Source organism: Melitaea cinxia, chromosome 11, assembly GCF_905220565.1.
Source record: "Melitaea cinxia chromosome 11, ilMelCinx1.1, whole genome shotgun sequence".
In the NCBI taxonomy this organism is placed as follows: domain Eukaryota; kingdom Metazoa; phylum Arthropoda; class Insecta; order Lepidoptera; family Nymphalidae; genus Melitaea; species Melitaea cinxia.
The window spans coordinates 8,953,536-8,967,502 of record NC_059404.1 but is presented as its reverse complement, the minus strand read 5'-3'; the positions used below and the strand labels follow the sequence as shown (position 1 = coordinate 8,967,502).

The 13,967-nt window shown below is 34.9% G+C and overlaps 1 protein-coding gene across 1 annotated transcript in view; it reads right to left on the bottom strand.

Moving 5' to 3' along the window:
* The window catches only part of LOC123657764 (lachesin-like), a 39,270-nt gene extending 25,579 nt beyond the window's left edge, over nucleotides 1-13,691 (bottom strand). The window contains exon 1 of the mRNA XM_045593276.1: nucleotides 13,616-13,691. Within this exon, the coding sequence (XP_045449232.1) occupies nucleotides 13,616-13,691 (76 nt within the window). The remainder of the gene's footprint in view (nucleotides 1-13,615) is intronic.
* Between the last annotated feature and the right edge of the window lie 276 nt (nucleotides 13,692-13,967).

Here is a 13,967-nt window from a genome sequence, read left to right as displayed (position 1 = left end):
AACAACAATGAAGAGCTGCGTTGCTTACTTTTTGTACGAGAATTAAAGAACTTCACAATTTAGTTACTTGTAGAATGCCAAGAATTATTATCCAAGAACTATAATGATTCAAACAAACCATTTGGATATTCTGCAGCCTCGCAATTATATTAGTAATCATCGGTCGGATATTTGAAATTTAATAATACATGTTGTGCTATTTTTTTAAATTTTCTCGGTCAAATAACACAAGCGTATAGCAATATAATAAGTGTTATATTAGCTTGTTAAATTTCGGTCATCAGTGCCTTTAGTTCAGTTACAGTAAATATAACAATTGAAATTTAAAGCACAATAATATTTTTTTTTTTTTTTTTTTTTTTTTTTATAGAAGAGGGGGCAAACGGACAGTTGTCTCACCTGATGGTAAGTGAAAAACAACATCCACAGACACCCGCTACATAAAATATTAGCAGGCGCGTTGCCGGCCTTTCAAAAAGGAATATGCTCTTCTTTTGAAGGTCCCTAGGTCGTATTGTTTCGGAAATACCGTAGGTGGCAGCTGGTTCCACAGAGGGGTCGTGCGTGGCAGAAAATGGCGCAAGAATCGAGCTGTCGTAGACTTCCAGACATCGAGGTGATGTGGGTGAAATTTTGAATTTCGACGCGATGTCCGGTGGTGGAATTCTGCTGCAGGCATAAGTCCGAACAATTCCTCAGAACACTCCCCGTGGTAAATACGGTAGAAGATGCAGAGTGACCCGACATCTCTACGCAGTGCCAAAGAATCGAGCCGATCGGAGAGAATCTTGTCGCCAACGATTCGAGCCGCTCGGCGTTGAACACGGTCAAATGGAAGGAGCTGGTACTGGGGCGCTCCAGCCCATAGGTGAGAGCAGTATTCCATGTGGGGCCGGATCTGTGCCTTATATAATTGTAGGCGGTGGCAAGGCATGAAATACTGCTTCGCCCTACTGAGCACACTAAGTTTCTTCGAGGCTAGTTTAGCCTTTCCTTCCAGATGACCACGAAATTGCACATTGCTCGATATGTCGACGCCAAGTATCCCAATACTGGCCGAGGCTGTTAAGGGAGTGCCTTCAAACTTAAGAGGAACGACGAAGGGTGATTTTTTTGCGGTAAACGCGCAAACTTGTGTCTTATTAGGGTTAAACTGGACTAGATTATGTCGTCCCCATTGCGAGACTTTGGCTAAAAGAGACTCGATTTCAGACACAAGTTTGTTCCGACACTCATCGACTCGTTCCCGAGAAATATTAGGACGGCCTGTGTATAAGGCGTCCCCGGTGCTGTCGTCCGCATAACAATGAATGCCACTTGTTTGTAACAGGTCATTGATGTGCAGAAGGAACAAGGTAGGTGATAGTACACAGCCTTGGGGAACGCCAGCATTGACAGACTTGAGGTCCGAGCATGCACCATCAACAACGACCTTGATGTTCCTGTCTGCCAAAAAACTGGTGATCCATTTACATAATTTCTCGGGAAGCCCATAGGATGGTAGCTTTGTTAGAAGTGCCCTATGCCACACCCGATCAAAGACCTTCGCTATGTCCAAACTGACCGCCAGCGCTTCTCCCTTGCTCTCGACTGCCTCCGCCCATCGCTGAGTTAAGAATATTAGAAGATCACCAGCCGAGCGACTCCGTTGAAAGCCATATTGGCGATCGCTAATCAGCTGGTGATCCTCCAAATACCGCCGGAGCTGGCAGTTGATTATGGATTCCATAATCTTTGAAAACAAGGAACTTATAGCAATTGGTCTATAATTGGACGGATCTGAGCGGTCCCCTTTCTTAGGGATCGGGTGCACCAAGGCCATCTTCCACGAACGTGGGACAACGCCTAAGGAATAAGAGTGCCGGAAAAGACGCGTAAGGACGGGTGCCAACTCAGGAGCACAAGTTCGTAGCACTAACGGAGGGATGCCATCGGCCCCACTCGACTTATTGACGTCCAACGAAAAAAGGGCTTTGCGTACGGAGCTCTGTTGGAAAACTATTTCCGGCATTATAGTATCACACCGAGGGATCGTCGGTGGTATTTTTCCCCTATCATCCAAAGTCGAGTTGGAAGCAAAAAGAGAGCCTAAAAGATCGGCTTTTTCCTTCGCGGTGTGGGCCAACGAGCCGTCCCTCATGTGCAATGATGGTAGGGATGGCTTACAAAAATTCCCTTGGACAGCTTTGGCGAGTGACCAGAATGCACGAGTTCCCGAAGGAAGTCGAACCAATCTCTCCCCAATTCTGCCCACGTACTCCGCTTTTGCCTCAGCGATGACTCTTTTGAAGGACCTGGAGGCAAAGTTATACTCCTTTTTTAATGCGCTGGTCTTTACATCCTGGGACATCGATGCATTAGCCCAAGCTCGGTAGCTTTCCCGCTTATGGCGTGCAGCTATTTTGCATGGTCGACCAAACCAGGGCTTGGATTTGCCGCCTATAGGCACCGCAGAGCACGGAATAAAAAGTTCCATGGCTTGCAGAACCACTTCGGCGACAGAATCAGCAACGATGTCTGGATCATCCAGCGAGAAGCAGATTCGCCCCCATGGGTAGGATGCGAAGAAGGACCGCATTCCATCCCAATCAGCTGACTTATAGTGCCAAACGCGTCGGCTGCCCGCAAAGCGGGGCCATCGTGGGCGTGTAACTGGCACAGAACTCCGGACCAGACAGTGGTCCGACGAGCCAAGTGGAGAGTCCACGGAAACTACATACTTTTCTGGGTGAGACGTCAGCAAAAGGTCCAACAGGGAAGGCGTATGATCTTCCACATCAGGGATACGCGTTGGTGATGCTACTAATTGTGTCAGATCATACGCTGAGGCAAAGTCGTAAACAGATCTTCCCGCATGATCGGTTGTACGCGAGCCGAGCCACTCGGTGTGATGGGCGTTGAAATCACCAAGTATCACGATCTCTGCAGATGGGATCTGTTGTAGCACGGTGTCTGTAGCCATTTGAATGTGTTCCATGAGTCGATCAGTTTCGTCGTTACCGCTGTGGGACCTATATAGGCAGGCATAGACGCGGGGATGGTCGTCGCTGTCTACGCGCAACCAAAGGATGGAGAGGTCCCTACCTTCAAGACTGCCGAGGCGACGAGAGCACACATCCTCTCTGACGTACGCGCAAACTCCAGCCCGCGGTACAAAAAAGTGTTCTAATTTGTACCCCGGACAGGAGAGATAAGAGGTATCAGCTGGAGAGGATATCTGCGTCTCTGTCAAAAAGAGCAAGGCCGGCTTCGCCGTCTGGAGGTGGTAGTGGACGGCGTTAAGATTAGTATGAAGCCCTCTGATGTTACAGAAATCCACAGTCATAGTGGTAGGGGACTTCTGCCGACTGCTCCGTTTACCCCAGGCAGTTAATGTGTTGAGCACAGATTTGCCCCCCCCAGAATTCGCGGGGCTGCCTAGGCTTCTGGAATCAGGTGCAGGTCCTGAGCCCAGAAGTCCAGAGAGGGATTCTCCGGTGCTATTGCTACCGGTACCCTCCTGAGGTAATCTTTGCGTAGTCTGTGCTGCCATCATGTTTGGGGGGGGGGGAGGGAGGAGCTCTGGTCACCTTACTCACCAACAGGAACACAACACCGCTTGAAGACAGTGTTATTTAGCTGTGATTTTCTGTAAGGTCGAGGTACCACCCCAGTCGGGCTGCTCCATATTTTGAGCAGGAAATTCCTGCTGTGCCCTACCTCAGTTAATATGTTTTTGTGTCATTTTTGTTAGTATTTGACTAGGGGATTATGTTAAATTCAAATCCTGCAATTATTCTGTTACCTTCAACGGTTTATAATCTATAAAGATCAAGGAGACATTACAGAATAAGTGCTGTTCTTAGGGATCAACATGATGAAGTCTTATATAGCAAATTAATTTATGTTACTATTACTGCTATAATTATTTTTTGAAGAAAAACAATTTCATCATAATTCCTCTTTGGTTGTCGACATTTGTACATTAGGGACTGTTTACCAAAATACCAATGGCGACATGGCATCTGCAACGTAGCCAAAATATCAGAAAGCTCGAAATAATAATCGCGGTAAATCCTCCAGCTTAAAAACTTAGAAAGTAATTTTCTTAAGTAATCTTTTTAGTTTTAAATTGTATTTAAAGCGAACAATATATTATTATTATATTTTGCAAACCGGAGTGTCGAGCATACTATTTAATTAAATGCTTTAATCCAAATATAAGGGTAGGATATAATATATTTTTCGTTGATTGGAATTTATTTCTCTCTATTGCAGCTATTCGAACTCGTTTTGTTCAACAAATAAAACGCTTTTATACGATGCCTCTTCTTTGCTAATTCTTAACGCTTCTCTCGAGGATAAAAGTGCACCACATCAACCACACCTTCATTTATTTTTATTCGTCTAAGCGTGTATTTAAAAGTAATTCAATAATTTAATTTAATTTAAAATATGTACGAAACATCTTTGTACTGAAATAATTAAAAATGTTATACATTATATACAGTTACTCTGGGCGAGAGTTGAACCCAGAACCCTGGAGCAGAAAGTAGGTTCACTGACAACTGCTCCAACGGGCTAGTCATACTGAGTCGAATGCTTCAGGCTGTAATATCCCATTACTGGGTATAGGCATCTTTTCCTATGTAGGAGAAGGATCAGAGCTTAATCCACCACGCTGCTCCAATGCGGGTTGGCGGATATATTCCCTACTATGAATAACGATCGCTATCAGGTGTACATGATAACAACCGAGACCGACGGCTTAACGTGCTGTCCAAGGCACGATGGGGTGATCTACAAAGACTGCACAAACACCCAGACCACTGCAAAAATCTGTATGGCCAGTACAAATGTGTGTCATATGCGGCGATCGAACCCGCAACCGCCAACGCAACAGCCACAAACCAGTGCTGTGAAAGTCGCGCCAACGAGGCGTCTAACGCGGCGGCAGACTGAGTCATAGATTATAAAAAAAAGTCTTAAAAATATCTTGTAGGTTAACTTTTGTTGTACCTGAAATGAAAATACGGTAAATGAATTTATTTAAATCAAACATGTCAAAATGAATCAATTTAGTACAAACTCTACCGTGTAATAGGTTTTATTTGGTTTGCGTGTTAATTCGCCATCTGATAAGATCGGCTCTAGTTGATTAATCGAAACTACGTTTTCTCTTGAATAACAATTATAATAGAAATGATATGTATGTCTTGTCTGACCAAAAGTGATGCCTATCATAAATACATATAATAAAAATGTAACGGATCGCTGTCTGTTTATCATCGCAAATAGCACCCAAAACAATGATTGTCAGATTTTTTGTCTATTTGTCTGTGCATTTGTGCACGCTATCTCAGAAACGGCTTATCTGATTTAGATGTGGTTTTCATCAGTATATTGTGGTAAGCTTCACTTAACATTTAGTGTTTATTTCATGTCAATCGGGTCAAAAATAAAAAAGTTATGGTAATTTAAAGAATCACGTTGAACATGCAAATACCCAAAACACGGACGAAGTCGCAAGCACAGATAGTAGATAATAAATAGCATAATAATATATAAACATTGATTGGCGTAAATAAATAAAAAAATACTTATGTCTAAAAAACTTATAACCAAAACTAAGCATTCACTATTGAGACGCAAATTATAAGTTTAGGTAATACAACACACTTAGCCCCCAGACCCCCCGGCCTTTAGATGATTTTTGAAAATCACACCACAATAATAAATAACACCTAGGTCACAAAAAATATCTTTACCGCCTATAAGTTTTAAGCTAGCAAGATTGCTATTACAGTTATTTGTCATCCATTTGATGAATAAGTACGTGGTGTAGTTCTTTATTACAAAAAAAAAATAATAATATTATTCGTCCATTAGTTTAATTTTAAATATATCCTAATTTGTATAGAAAGAAATTATATAAGCACCATTTTAAATAAATTAACCTTTTACATATTATTTATCAGCACAAAAAGGTTGATGTCACATTTACTATTTTTTACTCTAAGTGGTTTTAATTACGAAATTTTCTCAATTGCTTGTGAAAAATAAAGGTCTGATGCCTACAGCCGGCTTACTAAGGCTTTAGTTACAAAGTGTTTTAGCAAACCAACATATGTTTTCCTTTATACAGGAATTCATTTCATATTGGTGTATTGGCTTTGTGTCACTACTGGTACGAGGATTAAAAAAAAAAAAAAAAAAAAAAAAAAAAAAACAGCAATAGTGATGAAATATTCTAAACTTAATGTTTAGATGTATTTTTTTACGATTGCGTATTTATCATTATGTTTTATTCGTACAAAGCAACATATATGTACGCCAATAATTTTCTCAGTATTTTCATAACACTATTTTACTAATACCATACAGGAAATAATTTGTAAGTCATAAAAATCAGGATAGTGGTGAATAATCGTTTTATTATTTAGATATAAACAATTATCTAATTTGATAGCAATTCTGCTACACAGTAACACACTCCAAATTTTATTCCTTATTTAACCTAATCTTATCTATTTAAAAAGGAAAAAAAATGCCTGCATTTTTAAAGGAAAAAGAGGCAAAGAATAATGATATAACAATTAATTTCTAGCATTCGCCATGTCCAATGTATTCTTTTCGGTCTGAGATATATCACTCAACGGATTATCTAAATTTGGCAGAATACGAGACTGAATTGGCGCTTCTACGCCGGCTCAGTTCCATTTACCTACAAAATAACCTAAGCCGAATGTTTTTAGTGCAATTTTTGTTGTACTTTGCATATCACATTCAATATTTTCCACAAGAAAAGGCTGTAAAATAACTTATTTTTGCCACTTTTTATAGAACAAAATTCAACTATATGACATATTTTAAATATTTTCTTCAGGAAAACTTTTAGTAAATCATATTAAGCTAGAAAATCGAAATTTAAAAATAATTTTTCTAATGTGAACCTCTCTCTCCTAAGTACAGTTGAAGCTCATGTGTCGTGACCATAACGAGTACCAATGTATCGAAATTTCAATAACCGTAATAAATAAAAATTGTGTGTGTATATCAGTGGCTTTCAGAAAATAATACTGTGTCAAAAATAACGGCGAAGATTAAATATATACCAAAACATTAATTTATTTAAGATGGACCCAGGACAGCACATTACAGCCATGTCAGTATTATTGCATTTATTGAGTTACACTTAATTATATCAGAGAGATATGAAGCAATTATCTGTAAGGTTATCAGGTTATCTGTCAAGGTTATCTGTAATTTTCTAAAAATTTGATTTAAAACTTTGTGTTATTTCGTATGCTATACGGTGAAACGGTTTATACAAAACATTAAACAAACTAATAGCGTTCTGTAATTCTTCCCAAGCTCCTTTTAAGAGAATTGTAATATTCTCTATAAAAAGTCAGATATTATCAAAAAGCTGTCTAAAAATAAATATTTCGAATATTTGATTTCAAGATATCTGTTTGTACACGTCAATAGGCTCATAACAATTATTGTAAGAATTACATAATTTTAAAATGAAAGATTTAATTACGATACAGAATAAAATACTGAAATTATTTTTGCATAATTTCTTTTTTAGCATTATGACGTTGTATACACAAATCTAGCTTTTTTTGTAATCTGTAAATTAAGTAAAAAAAATTATCTCACATTTACAAAAGCTTTATAACCTAAGGAGCATAAATGTTTTTTATTAAGATTACGAATATAGGCGTTAGTTTCACCTTTTTCTAAGATATTTTCGTTGATATTTAGTCATATAATATCATTTTAACTTATGATTAGAAAACTACTTGCTTTACGGTGTAATCTTTACGTATTTATGAAATTTTAATTTGTTTTTGTTGGTTATATAATAAAAGCAAATAAGTGAATTTAGAATTTAAATTAATGTATGATATTATTTATTAATATCCCGTATATAATTTATACTTAAAATATATATGTTTAACGTGCTCATCATTCTTAGACGTTTCGATTATGGGATTTTCTAAATAGGCCGCGTTGGAGGGACAGCTTGACACTCCTAAGTCGGATTAATTCAGCTTATGTTATTACAACAATCTATCAGTCTCCATGTGCTACCAAGTAAATTATTGTGAGTGATCATTTAGGATTACTCGTAAAGTAATTCGTTGATGATTGTAGAAATACAAAGTAATTTATAGATTGATTAAATTGTGTACTTAATATAATAATAATAATAATAATTATGTATTGGGCGGGCGAAGTGATATTCAGTGAAATAATAATAATGCTTATATTATAAGAAATAAATATAAATATTCTTTCCGGTTTGGATGTCAGTCCTTGTGGGTCTCCCTACCGTGCCTCGGAGAGCACGTTAAGCCGTCAGTCCCGGTTATTATCGTACATACCTATATAGATAGCGATTGTTACTCATAGTAGGGAACATATGCGCCATACCCGCAGTGGAGCAGCGTGGTGGATTAAGCTCTGATCGTTCTCCTGCATGGAGAAAGAGGCCTATGACCAACAGTGGGATGTTACAGGCTGAATACTTGTTTTGTTTTTATTTTAAATGTTAAATAAAAAAAAAAACATAATAATTGTGTTTGCTCGCAAATGAAAAAAAACCGACTTCAATTACATCGACAAGTAATACAACGTAAGTAGACGAAAAAAATTTACAAACGCACTAGTCGTCACTACGATTTTCGAGGGTTTCCCACGATTTCTCTTGGATTCCATCATCAGATCCCGGTTTCCTTATTATGCTACCACACTTGGGATATCTCTTCTCTAACAAAAAAGAATTATCAAAATATTCATAAACGACAAAGTTATCCCCGAACATACATAAAATAAAATAAAAAAATATATAGGATCAAATTGAGTAACTTCGTCCTTTTTTGAAGTCAGTTAAAAATTAAATATGGGTACATTCATATTTAATTATTTAAATACTAGCGAGTTAACTAACCGTCCGAGCTTCAAGCAAGTTCCTAGCAGGTATTAAGTGCGACAGCAGCGGCGGCGGTTGCATCAAGTTAGTCTCGTCATCAGACGCAGCGGGGGAATTGGTATTATTATTTGTAATGATAAATAATAATTATTGTGTTTGCTCGCGAACGAAAATAAATCCAACTTCAATTACATCGACAAGTAATACAACGTTAAAAGATAATTAAATCATCTTAAGTATTTTTTACTATAATTTTGTAATATCACTATTTAACTGCTCTTCTGAGACTAGTATAACAACGTTTATGTGGTACCTGGTACCATTAACAGATATGAAGGAAGATATCGAGTTATATGCGGGAAGGTCAAGGTACTTTTGAATTATTCAATTACACTAGAAAATCGTGAAGATATTTAAATTTCCATAAATGTAATTATTTGCAAATTTATAAATTATGTTATTATAATACACTTAATACGCGTAAGGTTAGTGTTGTTAATTTAAATAATTTTTTAATAGTCTTATTTGTAATTTTTACTAATTTTTGATTTAATAATTATAAATAACAATAACAAATATATACACTTGAGTAATTTCTTAAAACGTGCAATTTATGATTGCAGTTATATTTTATATCCAAAATTTAAACATAAACGTAGAATACGACACTGTTATTCTAGATCTCCAGACCATTAAATGGCTTTGGCTTTAAAATTGAAGCAAATACTTAGTTGGAAATTTCAGTGACAATGAATAAACTGATATTGAATTATCCAAATTGAATGTTCTCATATATGTCTGATAGCTCCCTCGTGTAGAGTAAAACTTTTGAAAATATAAACATAAAAACAAACGGTTACTTCAAGCTAATGTCGTACTGTAACTTGTCGTAAGGGATATTGTACAATTTACCAAGATTAAACTCAACTTCAAACTTAAGATATACGTATTTATTCCAGTAGGCTTAAAGGTACTTTAACTAGTGTCTGTAAGAGTTTGTCAGTTCTTAGAGTCACCCTCAATCACGTATATAATTATATTCAACCGAGAAGACTTTGTAAGAAAAATGAACTGTAATTATTCTATTTTGTGTACTTAACTAAAAAAAGGTACTGTAAAATAGGCTTAAACGTAAATTTGTTTATGTTGTACAACTGTAAATTGGGTACTGTGAGATTATAATTCTGACGCATGTTTAATGACACTTTGTATATGGTACATCTAGTTCCTATATGAACATATTTATTTTAAAAAGTGGTTTTTAAGTTTTTTAGAAGTCGAATGTAAATTTTAATTTGTAAAATGTAAAATTTTTGTACATCGAAAATGTCTATGACTCCTACGCATAAATTGGGAACTTAATATTTGTAATGAATGAATATGTGGTGGTGTCAGTGGTAATAAAGGTCTAATAACTCAAATTATTTTATTAAAAAAGTTAGTTCTGATTTTATGTGTAAGAGTCGTAGTAATAAAATATTTTCACGCTATTTCAGAGCTTATTTATTTATAAATATCTGAAGAGAAGAATCTCTTCAAGGTTGTAAAAAATGTTAAAGTCTCTTCTGCTTTATGAAAATAGTCAATAATTGAGATTATGTTGTTATTATTGTCTGGCATTACACTATTTTTTACATTATCATTGAATATTGCGTAAAAAATAATAAATAATGTGAACATAGACTACTTGAGCTGTAACAATAATTGTCTCAATTATCTAATGGCAAGAGCTGCGAAGTTGTCTTACTTACCGTAAGGTATGACAAATGACTATTCCTCTAGAGATTAGAATATACAACTATTACCAAGAAGACAGTAACATTAATAATGTCAATAATTTTATTGTTTAACACTAAATTAAAATCTTGTGTTTGCGACTAGTATTAATAATTACAATTATACAAGGTTTTCTATTTTATGCTTTTTATGTCAATATATGTAGATAATTGTTTTATAAAAAAATAATTATTATTTGTCACAAATATTCTTTCCTTAATTAAATGGTTACTTTACCATAATATCGTCATCTTAATGAAATATCGTTCATATATATCAGATAAAAAAGTGACGTTAAACCTATAAAACTCCAGCATCCATCCATTTGTAATATGGATTTAGTAGCCATTGCTTTGTTCACAATTTTTTTTAATCTTCATTCATTTATAGAGGGTTTGTTTATACATTGAATATCACGTTGAATGTCATCCTCATCGCGGCTTGTTACTGTTAACTACGCTTAACTACTAGTTTATAAAAATTGGAAGACCGAATTAATAAAGTAAATACAATTTTGACGTTCTTAAACTTACTTAAAAGATTCGTTTCTTTCTTTGTAAATACTTAAGAATAAACTCTTGCTTTATACGGAAGCGTAATATATAAGCGGATTTAATAATCTTATATTCATTTTTTTTAAATAAATATATCATATTCTTTAACCCGCAGTGGAGTGCGTAGCGTGATGGATTGAGCTCCGAGCCTTCTCCTATATTAGGAAAGAAGCCTTTGCCCAGCATATAGCATAATATTTTATCATAGCAATAATATTTTTTCAAATATTATATAATTTCTATATGTAGAATAATTGTTTAATAAAAACGTAGTTAAAATACATTTATTTTACATAGTAATCCTTTCTTAATAGAAGTAGTACGAGTTTACATATATTATTATTTCTGTATTCATTTAAACTCCTGTGTAAAACTTTTCAGCGATTAAATCTGTCTACCAGAGTAATATTGTCCGGTTTTTTATATAAGTATCGTTTTATCGTTTTAAATTTTAGCAGCTAAAGAATTTCGGGTTTCTATGTAATATCGTTGATCAAAATTGCTATTTTCGTCACGTTACCTGGATAACTTTCTCGTTCGTTTATTTGCTTTAGCAATTTTATTGAACATTTTACTGGTCCTATTAAAAATGTTTGCATTTAAATCAGGCCCATTTATTAAGGAAGCTAACGAATCATAAGACAACCATTTAATTCATAGAAGCTTAAGGGTAAACGTAAATCGTACGCTAACTTAGAGCTGGTGATATACTAATTATAATGAAATTATAGTTATTGCCACTTAAGTTGTAATGAAATTGAATAATAAATAAAGGTTATTTTCACTGAATTCTTATAATAAAGTTATTAGAATACAGCAAATGGACATTTATTCGGTTCATTATTATCACCTAATGTTGTTCCAATTGCTCCAATAAGTGGATATAAAAATTATAGACACGTTTCGATGTAATGCGTTTACACAGTAATTGCTTTTATTATAGGAAGATTGAGATCAATAATGTTAATTAAATTATTTCCTGACGGTCTTCTTAAAGTAATTATTTTTGAATATATTTGTGTGTACTGAATATAAATAATTGTGTTTTTTCGCAAACGAAAATAATTGTGTTTGCTCGCAAACGAAAAAAAAACCGACTTCAATTACATCGACAAGTAATACAACGTAGATCGACGAAAAAATAGTCAAGCAACTACGCGTTATCAAAGATTACTCAAAAAGTAGTTATCAGATCTCGATAAAATTTATATGTGACTACATGACAAACATCAGCTTTCGATTCAATTAAAAATTATCAAAATTGGTACACCCAGTAAAAAGTTATTGCGGATTTTCGAGAGTTTCCCTCGATTTCTCTGGAATCCCATCACCAGATCCTGGTTTCCTTATCATGGTACCAAACAGGGATATCCCCCTTTCCAATAAAAAAAGAATTATCAAAATCGGTACATCCAGTAGAAAGTAATGCGGTATAATACAACGTAGGTCGACGAAAAAAGCGTCAAGTAAAAACGCATTATTAGATATAGCTCGAAAAGTAGTAGTTAGATCTCAAATAAATTTAAATGGGACCAATTGGCACACACTACCTTTCGATTAAAACAAAATTTGTCGAAATCGGTCTACCCGGTCAAAAGTTCTGATGTAACATACTAAAAAAAAAAAAAAAAAAAACAGTCGAATTGAGAACCTCCTCCTTTTTTGGAAGTCGGTTAAAAACTGATTTCTATTATATCTATAAGTAATAAAACGTAGGTACAGGAAAAATAGTCAAGTAAATCAAAGATTTCTCATTAAGAGAGATTTCGATTAAATTTAAATCGGATTACAAATAAAAGCATTAGCTTTCAATTAAAACAAAAATCTTCGAAATCGGTTCTCCAAATCAGAAGAAAAAAAAAATATAATCGAATTGAGAACCTCCGCTTTTTTTGACGAAAGTCTATGTAAAAGAAAAATGTTGAAACCATTTATTTTTTACTAAACCTTCGAAACTAATTCCATAATAATAAATTCGAAATATCAAATGAATCAACTCCAATCGAATGATAACGATAATCATTGTTAATTATTTATTTTAATATATCAAATATTGATTTCTTATATCGGTAATTACTTATATATGGTATAAAAATAAATATTTAATTTTCAATGTGTACCTACTAATAAACAATCAATTTTAAACAAATCATTTCACCATGGCGGTAATTTTAAATGGAATATCCAGTTTGTTTTATTATTATATAGTTTATAAGTACCTACTTAATTAAAAAAAAAAAAATTAAAGTAGTTTTTCTTAAACTAAGCTTTTATAAAAAATCATACATGTTAAACAAAGAAATATACCTCAATTTTTTACTTTTCATTTCGTTTGTCGATAAAAAGGTTACGAGTATTTTCTTACCAACAGTATCCTTAAAACAAATCACAACGTGGAAGACAAGTCCAAAATGTATATAGAACAAAATTTTCCCAACCATTATTCAGTTCACATTGCACTACAGTTCACATTTAGCTAGCTTCTGAATTTCTAAAAAAGCATCATGATATTCATTCTTTTAACATAATTTTGGCGCTAATATCGTACCGCTTAGAAGTTCGTAGCGCGTACGGCGTAACGGTGCTACGTGCGGTTCTCTACAGACCTACAACACAACTGAAACCGCCTTCGAAACAGACTTATGTTAAGTTCGCTAACTCGGTGCACATGCGCCTGATAACCCCCGTGAATAAATCCTCTTGATATTCCGAACCGA